This window comes from Triticum aestivum, chromosome 7A (assembly GCF_018294505.1).
Source record: "Triticum aestivum cultivar Chinese Spring chromosome 7A, IWGSC CS RefSeq v2.1, whole genome shotgun sequence".
NCBI lineage: Eukaryota > Viridiplantae > Streptophyta > Magnoliopsida > Poales > Poaceae > Triticum > Triticum aestivum.
The window spans coordinates 14,869,617-14,887,803 of NC_057812.1; the positions used below are offsets into that span (position 1 = coordinate 14,869,617).

An 18,187-nucleotide genomic window follows, 5' to 3' on the forward strand; every position below is an offset into this window, starting at 1 on the left:
GGGACTGATTAAATGCATCGGATCTTGATCTCGAAGTCATCATATTTCCTGGTATGTAAAATTCAAAAATCGGTTAGAAAAGACAAGATAAAAACTAAGATAAAAACACCAACGGTAGCTACTATCCATTCGACATTTAGTTCAGAAGAAAAGAAAAAATTCTAGAAGCAATATCAGTTTAATACTAGAAAAAATGCCATAGGTCAAGAATCTATATAGTACTCATCTACGTGCCTTAATCAGTTCAGTGCTACTCCAATGGTAACTAAACTGCATAGAACTCTGTAGATAATCACTTCAGTGTTGTCATATTATTAGTTTACTGATTTAAGAAAAGATCATGTATGTCAGGGATGTTCTATAGAAGATCTCATGTGTAGCAAACAGGTTAACTGAAACCTGATGCAGCAAGATTAGAAGCAGATAACACAATACACAGTGCCTTCAATGCCATGATTTTGTGGTGTTTAGCAAAAACGCTGGCAAAAAAATGCCTCCTAATGACATACGTATTGTAGTGAGCATTTATCCTATTTCCTTTTAATATATATCAAAATTATCATATCGAGCTATTGAGTAAAATCGAGCGAGCAGTGTTGGCTCAAGATCATCTTGTTTCATACTTAGCTTATTTCTTTTCGAGTCGAGCTAAAATAAGAGTCGATCTTGAGCGGATTTTTCTTGCAGCCCTACCCTAATCCCGTAACTTTTGTCTTCACCACAACTTCATGCGCCCCACGCACGTCTACCTCTTCCCCAGCCCCCGCCCCAATTGACAAAATTTCTTTCAATATGTAATACATCTCATTAGAACTATGTAGGAATCTGGGACTTTGAAAATTTTGCTAAAACTACTGACTTCGGTACTCGATGTTATCCAGGAGTGAAGTCTAGAAAAAACTTTGAACATCAAAGGTAGGGGAGGAGCTGGGGCCGAAATAACCAAGGCCACGGGCCGCAGGGGGTGGAGGAAATAATAGCTTCAATATTTTACTTTGATGATCGGAAGTAGACCATGGCCTAGTAACGGATAGCGGTCGCCGATTTCCAGCGGTTTTCAGGACCGGCCCTAGGGATGTGGAGGAGCGGCTACCCCGTGCCTCAAAGATCTAGTGGGCCCTCCCAGGAGCCACGTACATGTATATAGGCCATATTCACAGCCCACGGAGGTAGGCATGTCATGACGCCGATGAACACCACTGCCCGGTGAGGCCCAGGCCTTGTGTTAGGGCAATATGTCGCTTGTACTGGCTCCTAATAAGAATCGCTTATGGAGAACAGTAGAGGGTCGGCCCACTTTGTAGCGCGGGTGCTGCATGCATGGGTTCGCTTTGTCTGGCTCATAGATGTCGCCGTCGAATTCGCTCGCTCTTTTTTTTGGTATTTTTCTTAGTTTTCTTTTGTTTTCTCTTCGGGTTTTTTCATCAGTTTTTGGATTATCTTATCTTTTTATTCTTTTATATGCTTCGGTTATCTTTGTTTTTTCCATGTTTTTTTTCCTCTTCCCTCTTTATACTGTGATTTTCGTTGTTTCTTTCTGGGTTTTGTTCGGCTTTTTTGGTTTCTTTGCTTCTATTTTTCTTTGTTTTGTCATTTTTCATTGGTTTTGTCTTTTCAATACATCTCTACGTTTCTCTCATCTATGTTGTACATTTTTCATATACAATTAAAACATTTGTTCTGTACCCGTTTAACATTTTTCAAATACATGTTTTCCACTTTTTACATAAACATGTTTTGAGTTTTTTTAAAGACGTTTTGAATTATAAAAAACATTTCTTTGCACTATTCAAACATTTTTAGTACATTGTAAAAAAATTATTGAAAATGTCATGAACACATTTTTCTAACATTTATTGCTATAATCAAACATTTTTTAAAATGCGATGTAAAAATTTAATTGCACGACACATTTTTGTTGAATTATAGAAATTTTTTTCCATTTTATATAAACATTTTTAAAAATTTCACGGACATATACAATTTATATTTGTCATATTTTCCATACATATGATTAACATTTTTTGTACATATGTGCGACATTTTCATAGATATGATTAACATTTTCGGTATACACAACTCACGTTATTATAATTTTTTATATTCACATTTATGCATTTTTCGTACAAATTTTTATTTAATGACCGGAACTCATTTTTTTAAACTAGTGAACATTTTATTAAATGGAACGTAGAATCAGTTTAATGTATGAATCATTTTTTAATTGCATGATTTGTTTTACAAAGTATCAACATTTTTCTTACACAGGATTAACATTTTCATACACATGGCTAATATTTTCTACATTTTTCACATTGTACATTTTTTTCATGTACAATATTAATATTTTCTACAATTTTATGTAAAGTATTTTTTGAAATATAGAGTTTTAGAATTTTGGAAATATAAACAAAAGTTTAAAAAGGAAAATAAAATGTGAATAAAAATGAAAAGAAGCAACATGGCGTCTGCAGACGAGCCGTGGCTACTGGGCTGGCCCGAAAGCGGCGCCCTACAGTCGAGACCTAGTACGACTCGCAGAGGGCAGCACAGAACCGCGCCCCCGGCTCCGTCTAGGCACTGAAGCATTTGGCCGAATGAGTCCCACTTAGGCTGCGTTTGGTTCAGCTTTTTTTACCAACTTCTGCTTTGAAAAGTCAAAAGCTAACCAAAGGGGTAAATGTTCAAAGCAGCTTTTGAGAATCTGTAACTTCTTCCTAGTGTAAATTTCAAAGCTGGGGGTACCCCAACTTTTCAGCTTCCAGCTTTTCCACAGCAGCTTTTTCGCAGCAGCTTTTTCACAGCAGCTTTTTCAGAATCTGCAGCTCAACCAAACATAGCCTTAGACACCAACCCACATCGTCGAGCGCCCCTGAGGACAGCCCATGTCACATCATTCCTGATGCTCAGCATGCTAAAAAAAGTTCGAACAATATAATTAAATAATTTTACCTTGGCATACATGATGTAAAGCTTACACTGCTCAATCTTTGTTGTATATTTATTTTTATTTTCAGCAGTCAACACTGTACGTAGTCATGACAACTAGAAAGTATGCGTCCAATAGGAAAAAGAAGTGTGCGATTGGCTTGATAGAATCACATATATGAGTTATTGACAGTTTTGCCGAATTATTGATGAAACCATAGAATGAGTTGGTGATGGTTCCCACGGAAGGAGAGGAACCAACTAATGGTAATTCTAAATTTGCACAAAAATAAAATGTTGACATCAACCAAAAATACAGTAACACTTCATAAATAAGTATATTAATTATTATGTTTATGGTGTTCATATCTCAATGGGCCCCGAATTTCTGATTCGCCTCGGGCCCCTAAAATCTCAGGACCAGACCTGGCGGTTTTAGGCACTTTCTAGGCCGGTTTTGGAACATTCCCCATGGTTTTTTCTTTTCTTTTTACCTGTTTTTCTTTACCAGTTATATCATTTTAGCTCTTGTTTATTTGTCCATTTTGCTTTCGATTCATTGTTCAGTTTTAAGTATAATTAACATTTTTTGCAATGACCTAAATATTTTCATTTCGCAATTCTATTCTTCATTTTAAAAACATTTATAGACACATTGACATATCTATAAATACACATCGAACATTTCCCAGTAAATGTAAAATATCTTCAGACACATGTAGAACATTTTTACGAACACATATGAAACATATTACAAATGCACTTGAACTTCTTTTAAATACATGGTCAACATTTTTGAAAAGTGGTATGAACATATTTTAAAAAAAGTGAACAGTTTTCAATTTTAACATTTTTCTGAATTTTTGACACATTGTTTTTCGAAATTACGTTAATGATTTTTTACACTTCGTGAACAATTTTGTAAATGGCATTAACAAACTCATAAAACCGTATGAACCGTTTTTGAATGTCATGAACAATTTCTCGAATGGTCTGAAATTTTCTTCTAATTATGCGAATAATTTTTCACAATTCCGTAAAAAATAATATCATGCACATATTTGTAAACTTGTGTATTTTTAGAATCATAGAATCATTTTCAGAAATATTTTTAATGCACAGTGAACATTTTTAAGTGAAAGGCATTTAAAAAATGCATGAAAAATAACTTATTCAAACTTATTTTTCTACAATATATTTGGAAATATATAAAAGAACTGAAAACATAAATTATGTAAAAGAACGAAAGAGAAAATAAAAAGAAAAGACAATGTGTGCGAGTTGTCATCGTTGCGTTTCGGCTGGCGGGAGAGGCTTCCGAGGTTGGAGCAACATAGCTACCCCTTGCGAGAGGCCCACAGAGTCATTTTTGTAGGCTGAGAACGCGTCAAGTGGTGCGTCCAGCCGCCGCCATGTGTTGTGTGCTGGACGCTCCCTCCGGATTTTTATTTTATTTATATACACGTTTTCAGGTTTCAGATGGGTTTTTTTTAGCTTTTTGGTTTTATGCCTAGTTTTCCCTAAGTTTTGGAGAGGAAAAAAATAGCGCAAAAAAAATTGCTTCCATGAAAGCACAATTTTGCTTCCACAAAAAGCACAGTTGTGCTTCTCGGAAAGGAAAAATCATAAACTTTTTTTGCGTGAACTTTTTATTTTATGTTCATGAGAAGTACATATTTGCTTCCGCGAGAAGCACAGTTGTGCTTCTCGAAAAGGAAAGAAGTTATGATTTTCTTTTTTTCTGAATTTACGTTTTTCTTCCACGAGATGCACGCTTATCATGGATGCATGGATTTGATTCCGCGAGAAACACTGTTGTGCTTCTCAAAAATGGGAAAAGACAAAACATATTGCATGAACTTTTTTTTGCTTCCATGAGAAGCACAAATTTACTTCTCATGGTGGCACATTTTTACTTCCGCGAAAAATACACTTGTGCTTTTTCAGAAAGGCAAAAAACAGTTATTTTCTCTGTGTTTTTATATTGCTTCCACTCGAAGCATATATTTTTATCTCATGGAGGCACAGATCAATGCTTCTCGAAAAGAGAAAAAGATAAAAAAAACATCCTTCTAGCTTCTGTTTTTTCTTTCAGCTTTTTCATGAAAAAAGGGTTCATCGAAATCTATTAACATGTGATCTACTCCTTCGTTTCTAAATATAAGTCTTTTTAGACATTTCAAATGAACTACAACATACGAATGTATGTAGACATATTTTAGAGTGTAGATTTACTCATTTTGCTCCGTATGTAGTCACTTGTTTGAATCTCTAAAAAGACTTATATTTGAGAACGGAGGGAATAGTTTTGAAGATAACTATGCTAGAAATCCAATGGTTAAAACAGTAAAAAAAAATATGACACGTGGTTCAAAAGATAAAACTTAAAAAAATAAATTTAGAAAAAGAAAAATTCACAGGATGCGAGTAAAGCACATGTAGTGCGTCACTTGTTAGTGACCGAGAAGAAGATGAGAGTGACCATTACAATGAAATCACTAATTAAGGAGTATGCATTGCAAAGATCACTCCCACCTTTCCAGGTTGCGACAAGTGGCGTGCTGCACGTGTGCCACTTTCTGCAACATGGGAGTTTTCCCTTTTTTCGTAGATCCGTTTATTCAAAATATTTTATCTTTTAAACCGTGCATTCAAATCTAGAACCGTTTTCACCATTGGATTCCACGCGCCGAGATCTTTAAAACTAGATCTCATGTTGATAGGTTTTGACAAACATTTTTTCCACGAAAAAAACGGACGAAAAAGCCGAATCGGGAGCACGGGTTTTTTTCCTGTCCGAAAGAGGCACGCTCATGTCTCTCGCGAAATCACAACTGTGCCTCTCACAAAAGAAAAAAAAACAGAAAACATGTTTTTCCCATTTCCGAGAGTGCCTAAGCACAACCGTGCCTCTCGCGGAAGCAAAACCGTGCCTCTCACGAAAGAAAAAAATCACAAAAAACGTGTTTTTTCCGTTTCCGAGAGGCATGGCCGTCCCTTTCGCGAAAGCACAACTGTGCCTTCCACGGAATGGAAAAAACAGAAAAAACGTTTTTTCGTTTTCGAGAGACACGGCCGTGACTCTCACGAAAGCATAACCGTGCCTCTCGCGGAAGGAAAAAAAACTAAAAATGTGTTTTTTCTGTTTCCGAGAGGCACGGCCATGACTCTCGAGAAAACACAACCATGCCTCTCACGGAAGGGGAAAAAAACATAAAACGCGTTTTTTTTTCCGTTTCCGAGAGGCACGGCCGTGCCTTTCACGAAAGCACAACCGTGCCTCTCGCGGAAGCAAACCGTGCCTCTCACGGAAAGGAAAAAAACTGAAAACGCGTAACGCGTTTTTTTCCGTTTCCAAGAGGCATGGCGGTGACTCTCGCGTAAGCTGGCGGAAGCAAAATAATGCGTTTTTTGCGAAAAGAAAAATTCCAAAAAAAATTGATCCAAAAGCTAAGGAAGACCGGTGAAAAACCGAAACGTCGAAAAAATCTAGAAAAACCCCATTTAAAAAGCCGAAAATGCATGCGTAAAAATAAAAAAATAAAATACGGAAGGAGCATCCAGAGCGCGACACATGACGGGCGGCTGAGATACCGTTAACCATGGTTTCCGAGATACACACGCACCCGAATAATAATAGCAGCAAAGGCAAAGTGGAGAGACTATCTATTGGGCCTTAATTCAGTGGAGCACAACCACCACTAGACCCCAGCCAGCCTCCGTAGACCCAGCCAACCCAGACCGCACGTGCAGCCAGCCAACGACGCACGCGCCACCGCCGCTCGGCTGCTCCGGCCTCCCAAGCCGCAGGCCGCTGCTGCTCACTCGCTTCGGCGCACCGCCGCAGATTGGCCGCTGGCCGCTCAGTCCAGGCCGGCGACCGCCGCGCTGCAGGCTCGTAACTGCTTCCGAGGTTCAGGCAACTGATGGCGCTTGGTTTTTGAAGCTGAAGTGCTTCCTTAGTTCAGCTAAGGTTCAGGCATCCGGCTGTTGTTTCTGACCTTGAATCTGCTTGTGTGTCCTACTCCTGTGTGTATATGTGCCAATGTTTTATATACTTTATTAGTGCTGAAATTAAGTGAAAGATGTGCAGATTTTGTTTCCGATCGTACTACGCGCGCGTGAATGTGCAGGCATGAGTTTTAGTTTTAGGTTTATTATTGTGCAATTGAACCGTATTTTAGGTTCTCAACTCACGGCTTCAGGCAGCTGACAGTGTGTTTTTGACCTTGTTTTTGCCTGTGCGTCCTATGTATATGTCAATGTGTTATACACACTTAAGTGCTGAAATTAAGTGCAAGATGTGGAGATTTTGCTTTCAATTGTACTATGAGTGATTGTGCAAGCAGGACCGCTTTTCGCATTTCATTTCAACTTTGGCAAAAGTTGTCAAATACGGAGTAGAATGTGAAGATAATTCTCCCATCTGTGTCCAATGACATAAACATGCGGGCGCTTTCAGTTTAGGTTTTAAAATTTGTTGTGCAACTGAGCCACATTCAGTATGTTTTCACATTGGATATTTTGTCAGGCAGCTTTGAAGGTATTTTTGGGGTTGTTGTTCTAGGCGCTAAAGTTTTTCTCCATGCTGAATTTTGTGCGGCCCGGGTTTTGCTCCAATCCTGGCTGCACCACTTATGTATCTCAGTAAAAGAATCAGAAGAAGAAATGAAGTGCTATTTTCCGCAACACAAGAGAAAACACCTAATTCAACCATAGGGAACGGTCAGGATTTGCTGAAAAGACTTTGACTTGTTCTTGCGGCCAAACAACAAATCATCTTATTTTCTTGCTTGTCATCATCAGTCCGTGTTTTTCCATCTGTCTCTCTCCAAGTGTCCTTATCCATCAATCACCTATCAACGACCGTCGATGAGAGTAATCTATCACCTAAAGCATTCACTAACTTACAACAAAAGCCAGGCCAAGGCTGAACTCAAGTGAACTGGTCAAGCACATGCTCTGACCTCTTCATGTCACTGTCATGCCAAAGCCAACAACACATATGCTACTACCTGGTCATAGATATCCATGTGACAAAAAAAAAAGACGACCTTTTGAAAAGTTCTTGCAGACCAAGCACAATGGGCAGATGCAACACATAAAGGCAAGATTTGCTGAGTATGTCATGGTACTAGGTCAAATATAAGACGTTTTGTCAGTTTAAATTGAACTGCCATAACGTCTTATATTTAAGAACTGAGGGAGGGAGTATATCTCACTCAGTTGCAGTGCAACAAGTATTCTAAGACATGTGAATTTTTGTACTTGAGATGTTGTCTAGGTCCAAACTGAACATAAATCAACACAACCAAAAAGATCAGGCTCTTTTTTACCAGGACTAGCCAAATAGATGGCTACAGGTAACACAAAAAGGCAAGTTTTGCTTTGGCTCACTCAACCAGATGCAATGCAAGAAGAATGTGGGGACTTCGAAAAGACTCACTGAGAACTTCTGAATTTTTGTACTTGATGTTGTTCAGGTCCAAACATCTCAGGAACAGAATCAAAAGAACAAATGAACTACTAGTATGATCCAACATTTTCTGACAACACGAAAAAAACACCTAATTAATTTAACCACAGGGAACGGTCAGAATTTACTTTACTCCCCACCAGCAAGCTGCTGCTGCTGCTGCTGCTGCTGGAACAAATGGTATGTAACTCATATATGATATATGGGTAGGATCAGGGGAACTGGAAGGAGCCTCCGATCTGCGAGTTCTGCGACGGCGGGTTGATGGCGACCCACAGCAGGGAGATGGTGATGGCGAGGAGGCCGGACCAGACGAAGACGATGGTCGGCGTGCGGCCGCGGCGGCCCATGAGGCCCTTGGCGAACGGGTACAGGTGAGCCAGCACCCAGAAGCTGAAGAAGACGCCGCCCAGGAGCTTGCTCCACTGCGGGATCTCGCTGTAGATGGTGCGGCTGAAGCCGACAGCGATGGCGATGAGGTTGACCATCATGATGACGATGGGCGGGATCATGAGCGAGGTCCATTTGACGATGTAGAGGTCGGCGAACTCGTCGTTCTCGTCGTCGGCGCCCGACTTGGAGGTCAGCGTGAAGGAGATCTCGATGCCCGCGATGACCTTGAGGAGGCCCTGCAGCACGGCGGCGAGGTGGGCGCTGGTGCCGCCGATGAGCCAGAACTGCTCGTTCCTCCACCACTCCTCCAGGTTGATGCCCGACCACTTGATCTCCAGCACCGCCAGCATGCACAGCGTCAGGGTGATCACCAGCAGGTAGGTGAGGAAGGTCACGTCCAGCTCCTTGACGATGAACTGCCCCGAGAAGAGCGACAGCGCCGGCAGGAAGCAGTACACGATGAGGAAGATGGACGTGAACGGGTAGATGCCCACGTTCAGGTACGCGATCCTCTGAAGACACTTCATCCTCCGGCTCGCGAGCAGCGCGTTGTTGCGGGAGAAGAAGATCTCCACTGAGCCGGTGGCCCACCGGAGCACCTGGTGGAGACGGTCAGTCAGGTTGATGGGTGCAGTGCCGCGGAAGGCGTCACGCTTGGTGACACAGTAGACTGACTTCCACCCACGGTTGTGCATCCGGTAGCCTGTGACAACATCCTCTGTGACTGAACCATAAATCCATCCGACACGCTGACCCCACTCTGTCTTGTCTTCATACCAGCATGAGATGACACTGATAGCCTCGGCGACCGTGGAGGCGTCGAGAAGGTCACGGGGGACAGTGAGAGCACCAGGAGGACGGCCATTCTTGACACCAGGGTGATCAGCAAGCGGGCGCCCTTGGAACTCGGCAATCGGGATAGAGTTGATGAGGAAGTTTGAGTTACCGAACCTCTTGGGAAATGTTGACATGTTCATCTCCTCATCATCAAAATCTGCCATGCGCAGAGCCCGTGTCTCTTCAGATGTACCTGAGGAAACAGTGCTCTTGATCTTGCGCTTCTTCGGGAAGCAACAGCTGCAGCAGCCACCGTGTTCTGTGGAGCGCGGAGGGTCAAATCCATAGAGTGCAACACGGCGGAACAGACAGCCAGTGCCGACATAGACTGGTCCCATGAGACCATCCAATGCACGCATGTTGACATCAAAGAAGACTGTGTTGTGGTTGGCGTAGCGATCTGATGGATCAATGCCCTCAAACCGTTGGGGGAACTGGACATAGGCAATACGGTCACCACCACGGTCCATCATGAAGCACATGCCTTCACGGAAAGCTTGGGAGTTGTAGACATAATGATCACAGTCCAGGTTGAGGATGAAAGGTCCATTTGACATGACAGCAGATGAACGGACTAGAGCATTCATCGCACCAGCCTTCTTGTTGTGGTCATAGCCTGGGCGCTTTTCTCGGGACACATAGACCAACATTGGCAGACGGATGTCAATGTCAGTGAAATCAAGGGGTCTGCCTTCTTCACCGTCACCGCCATACAGGGGATCATCACTAGGAGGTTTAAGCATTACCTGAAGAACAGAGCAACAAATGGTAAGCATATGTGTGCATATGTGCATATAATATAACTCTCGGCTAGTTTTCCTGGAATCTGGATATTAGATTGTGATCAAATTGTTAAAAAGTTGTACTTAAAAAAGCACTTAATAATCAGATATCCCAATATGCACACACTGTTGCTTAAGAAAGCAAAACTAGTCTAATAATTAGATATTCCAATATGCACACTGAAAAGGATGTGCGCATTTTGTTCAAAAGGAAAATGGAATGATTACTCATTAGAGGTGCATATCTGTCTTACTGATTACCCTAAGTGAACAATATCAAGATGGTTCAGCTCTGAAACATAATGCATCATTTGTAGGTATATAGAGGACACATTGCAACAAATATGAAATAGCAAAGAGAAGAAATGCTGCCTGAGAATGTCTACCTGAATTATTCCAGCATGGTCTCCCCGAGTATGCTCCGCAGAGGGTTGAATCCAGGTACCGGGCCAATGTGTGCCATCAGCCATCCAGGTAGCTTTAGCAATTTTAACAGTCTCCACTGCATCGTCAAGAGCAGCTTCACGCTGCCTCTTCATGGCCTTGATTTCTTCTCTGGCATGGTAAGCATCGGAGCGGCGACGTATGGAGTCAGGGAGCCCATTGATCCTGACTTTGAACTCGTCATACTCCCTCTTGATCCTCCTCCTGTCCTTGACAAAGTCTGAGCGTACCTTGTTCTTGTAAGGGTCCCTCTTCAGACTGAAGTAGCTCTCAGGATTGCGAGGCTCGATGCCGTGCTTGCGACAGAAAGGAACCCACATGTTAGCAAAGCTAGCGGCTTCAGCCATGGCTTCAAATGTAAGGAGGGCGCCTCCGTCATCAGAAACGTAGCAGGAAAGCTTCTCAACAGGATAGTCAGCAGCAAGGATGGACAGAATGGTGTTTGCTGTAGTTAATGGGGGTTCTTTCTCTGGATCAGCAGTGGACACATATATATCAAGCCCCGGCAGATCAGATCTTCCGTTAGGATTTGACGGTGTTGGGGTCTCAAACTTGTCTTTCAGGACAGCAAGGTCCGTTGCTCGGTTAACAGGGCACAGCTTTGGCAGCTGGTCCAAGATCCAAGAAAAGCCAAACCAGAGTTCACAAACAACAGACATGCCCCACAGCCACATTGCATCTTCATTCTTATGCTTAATTCTCCATGTAAGGAACAGACCAAGAACGGCCAAGCGGATGAGAACAAGAAGCCTGCAGGAAGCATCAAGGAAACCAAGTTAATGAACAGGACATCATCATTCTAGAAATTGCAGGGCCAGGTCTTCTATCAGCAAACTCAAGGGAGAATGAAACATCATTTCACATTTTTTTTAACTTCAATAGTAAATATCAAACTGAGATGCTATCTACAAAGTAGTATGAACTTGAACGGTAAATATCTAGTGTGCATATATAATAGAGAAGTTGGTGAAGAATTTTTTCGGTGCTATTAATATGATAATATCATGTTTGTTTTGAAGCCAGGACAAGATAGGAAGATGTAGCACAGATCTAACATCTCACCTAACCTCCTAGTTTATTGAATAGATACTGACTGAATCATAGCAACTGGAGCTAATCTATGGATCCAGGTTGAACCAAAGTTTGACTTTAGAAGCATTTTTAAGATTAATCAACTCAGGTGTATCATGAAACAGTTCATTTCCCATGTGACCAGGGAACAAACAAGCCCAACATCCACATGAATCAGAACATGAAACAGAACATGCAGGTGTAGTGAAGTTCAGCAATACCTGTATGGGCTGAGGATGCCAGCAGGGATCTTGAGCTTCCGAGTGAGCGGCCTCCAAGGCTTGCTGGTGAACTCCGGCGGCTGCCCGTCAGGTCCACCATGCCCGCCTCCACCGCCACCGCCGGCACCGCCATTGTCGGCATCATTCTCCTTTGGCCATATGGCATTCCCATACCCATAGGTCCCCTTGGTCTCAAACAGCCAGCGGTTGTGATCCCAGTCGCCGGTCTGGCTCCTTGTCATGGCCTTCTGCGACCGGACTATCGACAGCCGCCTCTCCATCCTGGACGCGGGGGCGCCGCCGGGCGGCGGGGGCAGGGAGAGCGTGGGCCTGGCCCCGCCGTCGGCGCCGCCGCCGACCAGGTCCTCCATCTCGGTGGCCTTGTAGGGCTCCTTGCAGCCGGGGCAGAGCGCGCCGGCGTTCTTGACGGCGTCCCCGAAGCACTCGGCGCAGATCTTGAAGTCGCACTCGCAGGGCAGGATGTCCTGGCCGCGCTCGTCGCTCATGACCTTGCCGTCGCAGCCGTTGACGGCGCAGGAGGAGCCCTTGGAGCCGGCCATCTGCGGGTGGCTGGCCTCGGAGTCGATGACCTTGTCCATGAGGTGGGCGCGGGTGACGCTGTTGAAGCCCCCCGTGAAGAGCGAGTTGGAGACGTACTGCTCCTCGACGCGCGCCGAGATGGCCGGGTCCATGGGCTGGTTGTCCGGCGTGACCGGGATGTGCACGTGGTAGCTGAGGAACTCCTCCCGGTCCGGCGAGAAGCCCCCGCCGCCGCCCGCCAGCTCGCTGTTGGCCAGCTCGCTGTCGAGGTCGTCGCGCGAGTAGCTGACGTAGCGGCCCGAGTGGGTGCGGCGCGCGAAGGTGACCATCGGCCGGTCGGCCCCGGCGCCGCCACCGGGGGCGGCACGGGCCTGCGCGCCGCGGCCGTCCTCGCCGGAGAAGGACATGCGCGAGAGGCGGCTGCTGTTGCTGTGCCGCAGCACGCCGCCGCCGCCGTTGTTATCCATAGCGTCTGTCCGTCCGGATGCCTTTTCTTGAGCTGCGCGGATGGATGGATGGATCACTGGCCGATCTGCGGAGGGGAGAAACAAATCAGAACCGAAATCAAACTTGAATCAAAAGAGGGGGAAAGATCGCAATCTCCGGCGCCTTCCATAGTCAAATCAAATCAAATCAAATCGGACCGCCCCCCGAAACACCGGCCCCAAATCTCGGCCGGGCGCACGGACACAGCACAGATTCAAACGCTTCCCGCAGCAAGAACGCGCAGGAGAAACAAATCCGGGCGGGAAACCCGCGCAACACCGCCCACGGGCGCAAGAAAACCCACGGATTCCGACCAAGAAAGCTCGGGATGCTTACCATTCCACTGGGGGTCAACCCGGCAGCGAGGCAGTCAAAGGAGCGGCGGGCAATGAATCGATGGATCCCAGGACGGAGCAATGAATGGCGGGGGAGGGGGAGGGGCAAGAATGAGGCTGGAGGGATTGGTAGGGGAGGCGAGTACAAGTAGTGGTGGGGATTGAGGGAGGAGGAGGAAGTCCGCAGGAAGGCGGAAGGGGAGGGAAGCAGCTGGCGAGGAACTGGTAGCAGTGGGAAGGGAAGAGTGTGAGGGGAAGAGGTCATGGCCACATGGGCATGGGGGAGCCAAAAAGTTTCAAACGACCTTTTCTTTTTGGTTCTTTATTTTTTGCAGATGATGGAGGGAGGGATGACGAAAAAAAGCTTCTTTTTGGCTCTGGTTTGTTTGCATGGGGTGGAGAAAAGCTGTCCCCTCCCTAAAATGGCGTCCGCCTTAGTCAACAAGGGAAAAAACTGGGGGAAAAGTCCAAGGTTTGTCAAAAAAAAAACCTAAAATCTAAAAAGTGCATACGCACTATTTGGACAGAACGAGCGGCCAGGAGCCGGCCGCTCGATCTGGCTCGTATCGTCTCCCGCGTGGCCAGGTGCCACCTGGTCGGGGCGCCTTCCCAAGCGCGGTCTTCGGCATCGCCTTTTACAAGCGCAGCTCCTCCTCGACATCTGGCGTCCTCCATCCTCGACCCCCATCGTCCGCATCACCGCCGACGCCGCTGACCACCCGTCCGCCTCAGATCCATCCACTCCGTGGGTGGCCGCTGCCGCATCTGCTGGAATCCAGCTGCTCGCTGGAGATTCGTAGCAGGAGGTCGAGGAGGGGAAGGAGGTGGCTGCAGTACCGGGGTGGTTGCCGTGCTGCTCCTGGTGGTGGTGCGCCTCGTCGCCGACGGTCGGCCTCCAACTCCTGCTGCTGGTGATGCTATGACCAGCTGCGGCCCCTCCTCCCCCGGCATCACAGACAACCAGATTGAAGTGGCATGATCGAGCGGGAGGTAGAGGTCGAGGTCGTGGGGGTGGGGGAAGGCAAAAGGGCAGGGGAAGGGTGGAGATAGGAAGGGGCCGGAGGCGGAGAGGGAGGAGGGGCGGGGCGAACGGGAAGAAGTGCTTGTTGCAACAGACCGCCGCCGCCGTTTTGTCCGTGTTCTCTGCCTCTCTGGTCATCATGCCGCACCCTGTTGCATACCGACCGGCCTCTCTCCTGCTGGTTGATTGCACGCTGCCAACGCATCGCCCAGTCTCGATCGACTGGAGAGGCTGCAATTGCGGTCGAGCCCACGATCTGCCTACAGGAAAGCAAAGTCCTTTTCTTAAAAAAAAATCTCTTAGTGATTATCCTAATCCTCCAAACAGAGACAGAAATGAGAAGTGCTCGAAGCCTCCTTCATAAATATTTCTTGCTTAGTGACCTATACTCCAAACACACTACATACTTATCCTCCAACTTTGCTTTGGGTCCGTCAATCTGGACGGTCTTTTTTCTTACGGTCATGTTTTGAACGCGGGGAGTGGAGATACTAGAATGGTGATACTAATGCTTCATACACACATGCTAAATCAATCTACAGTAACTTTTAGTTCATGAAATTTTGAAGGATTGTAAAGCTTATCCTAAATCACTCTATAACATTGTTTGTAAGCTCGATCAACTACTACTACTAGAAACTAGAAGCATATCGTGTTACAAGTAGGCCGCATCGTCGGAATAGTCGTACACGCGTGGTCGTGAAGTTACACACTTCCGATTGCATAGTCGTACACGCATCATCACGGAGTTGCATAACTTCATCAGCATTGTCGCATACAAGCAACCACGGAGATCCACACCCTCCGTATAGTAGCTCATGCACTATTTCGGGAGATGCACCCGAGTGGCAACATAGTGGCACACCCAGGACCATAGAGCTACACACTCTCGTCGACGTAGCAGCGCGCACATTATTTTTTGTTGATCTATTGTTATTATTTTTTGTTGGCATCCACAGTAGTTGTAGTTGCACACATAGTAGTCCTAGTTGGCACATGTATGGCCACAGAGTTGCACAATCTGGTATCTATAGTAATTCTAGTTGCACACATAGTTGTTTTCGCCGGAGATGATATTATCTATAGTAGTTGTAGTTGTACATATAGCTATTTTCATTTGGATAAAATCATTGAAAAATTGCACACATGACGATCATTTTTTGTTGGCATCTATAGTAGTTGTAGTTGTACATATAGCTATTTTCATTTGGATAAAATCATTGAAAAATTGCACACATGACGATCATTTTTTGTTGGCATCTATAGTAGTTCTAGTTGCACACATAGTTGTTTTCAATTGGATATGATCATTGGGAAGTTGCACACATGATGATCATTTTTTGTTGGCATCTATAGTAGTTCTAATTGTACACATAATCGTTCTCAGTTGGATACGATCATTGGGATGTTGCACACATGACGATCATTTTTTTGTTGCCATCTATAGTAGTTGTAGTTGCACACATAGTTGTTTTCAATTGGATACGATCATTGGGAAGTTGCATACATGAAGATCATTTTTTGTTGGCATCTATAATAGTTCTAGTTGCACACATAGTTGTTTTCAATTGGATATGATCGTTGGGAAGTTGCACACACGGTGATCATTTTTGTTGGCATCTATAGTAGTTCTAATTGTACACATAATCGTTCTTAGTTGGATACGATCATTGGGATGTTGCACATATGACGATCATTTTTTGTTGCCATCTATAGTAGTTCTAGTTGCACACATAGTTGTTTTCAATTGGATACGATCATTGGGAAGTTGCATACATGAAGATCATTTTTTGTTGGCATCTATAGTAGTTCTAGTTGCACACATAGTTGTTTTCAATTGGATATGATCATTGGGAAGTTGCACACACGGTGATCATTTTTGTTGGCATTTATAGTAGTTCTAATTGCACACATAATCGTTCTTAGTTAGATACGCGTGTGCGAATGCGCCAACAAGAGTGTATCGCTCCGTGATCCTGTGTGTGCGACTATGGTGATGCGCATGTGCCACTCCCACAGTCATACGTGAGCTATTATGCTGGTGAGAGTGTTTGACCACCTCAACAACCCTTGCCATTGAGATTTGCAACTTCATCTGCTGCCCCAGCCAACTGCCTACCCAATGGTGTGCAACTTCGTCTGATGCCCGGCCAACTGCCTACCAGCCGTTGTGCAACTTCCTCTGCTGCCCGGCCAATTGCCTACCAGTCGTTGTGCAACTTCGTCTGCTGTCCTGGCCAACTGCTTAGTAGTCGACGCGCAACTTCCCCCTATTCCGCGGATGTGCGGATTACACCATTTTTAACTACCCCTTATCGTGTGAGATATACAACTTCATCTGCTGCCATGGCCCAACATTCGCAGTTGATGTCCGGCTTTCTTCCCTACCTGTGGACACTCCAGCCCCAGCTACCCCTACCAGTAGGATGTGCAACTTCAGCAGCTACACCAGCCAACTGCTTGACAGTCCATGAGCGACTTTAGAAGCATGATTGTGCAACTTCTTCTGCTTAATCATGAAATGTGTTTGCCCCTATTAGAGAGAAAAACTTTGATGCAAACTAAATCAATTTGTTGCTAAAAAAAGCTAATATCATTCAAATACGAAAGAGTGATACATGAAAAATATTTAAGGTACCAAACATTCAATGCCAGCATGACATGTCATCTAGCCAACTTAGTATCGCTGTGTGTGAAACTTTCCAATGATCATATCCAATTGAGCCGCCTTCAATCTTTGATTCTTCACGGGGAGGTTCGATTCCCCGTCTCAATCGTTGATCAAAGCTTGAACAACCGAAGATTACGACACCTGTGGTCAAGCATGATGAGAATGGAGCATGGGCGGCGCCATACGGGGTGGCGGCAAGATGGTCGCGGTCGAGGCAGACAACGGCCCTGGTAGGGAGCAAAATGCGACCTACTCTTCCTTCCTAGCGCCACTGCCGGCGAGATGGCCATGGCTGAGGCGGACGGGCATGCGGGCTCGTGGTGGCAGCTACTTCCATCAATATGCCCGCGATCGAGGTGGACGAGCGCAGGTGGAGGTGCGCTTGGGAGTGGCCGAGGCGGAGCGACATGCTCGTGATGGACGCGGTCGAGGAGGGCGGGCGAGCTCGTTGTAGCCTCAAGTTCCATCGCGATGGGATCTATGGGGAAAACGATAGGCAAAGGAAAAGAGGAAAAAGGGGGTGATTGGTGGGGTTCAAATGATTGTAAGGGTCTATTTTGAGTATATTTTCTGAAAACACTCCGTTTTGTAACTTTGAAAGTTTCTTATCTAACCGAGAATTACTATGTGTGCAATTAGAACTATTGCAGATTCCAACAAAAGAGTGAATAGGAAAATAGATTAACTTAATAAAAACATCATCTATCAAACTTAGAATCATCGTGCAACTTCCCAATTATTATATCCAACTAAAAACTATTATATGTGCAACTACAACTACTGCGGGTGCCAACAAAAAAATGACTAGAAAAAATAGATTAAGTTAAGAAAAAAATATCATCTAGCAAACTTAGTATCGCGATGTTGTGCAATTTTCCAATGAGCATATCCAACTGAGAAATACTATGTGTGCAACTACAACTACTACGGATGCCAACATAAAAAGTGACTAGAAAAAATAGATTAACTTAAGAATAAACAT

General features: G+C 44.8%; 1 protein-coding gene across 1 annotated transcript; it reads right to left on the bottom strand.

Moving 5' to 3' along the window:
- Positions 1–8,370: 8,370 nt before the first annotated feature.
- LOC123151803 (cellulose synthase-like protein D2) lies at positions 8,371–13,799 on the bottom strand. The gene is made up of 4 exons (XM_044571446.1): positions 13,515–13,799; positions 12,153–13,224; positions 10,803–11,610; positions 8,371–10,380 (listed from the first exon to the last, which is right to left on the bottom strand). Exons 2-4 carry the CDS (start codon positions 13,157–13,159, stop codon positions 8,617–8,619), a joined length of 3,579 nt encoding a protein of 1,192 aa, XP_044427381.1. The 5' UTR covers positions 13,160–13,224; positions 13,515–13,799; the 3' UTR covers positions 8,371–8,616.
- Between the last annotated feature and the right edge of the window lie 4,388 nt (positions 13,800–18,187).

Excerpts from the sequence above, each read along its gene's own strand:
- LOC123151803 (XM_044571446.1), bottom strand. The coding sequence starts at position 13,159 with ATGGATAACAACGGCGGCGGCGGCGTGCTGCGGCACAGCAACAGCAGC. Across the intron at positions 11,611-12,152 it reads GGCATCCTCAGCCCATACAG|GCTTCTTGTTCTCATCCGCT; the intron begins GTATTGCTGAAC and ends TGCTTCCTGCAG. Across the intron at positions 10,381-10,802 it reads ACCATGCTGGAATAATTCAG|GTAATGCTTAAACCTCCTAG; the intron begins GTAGACATTCTC and ends TCTGTTCTTCAG.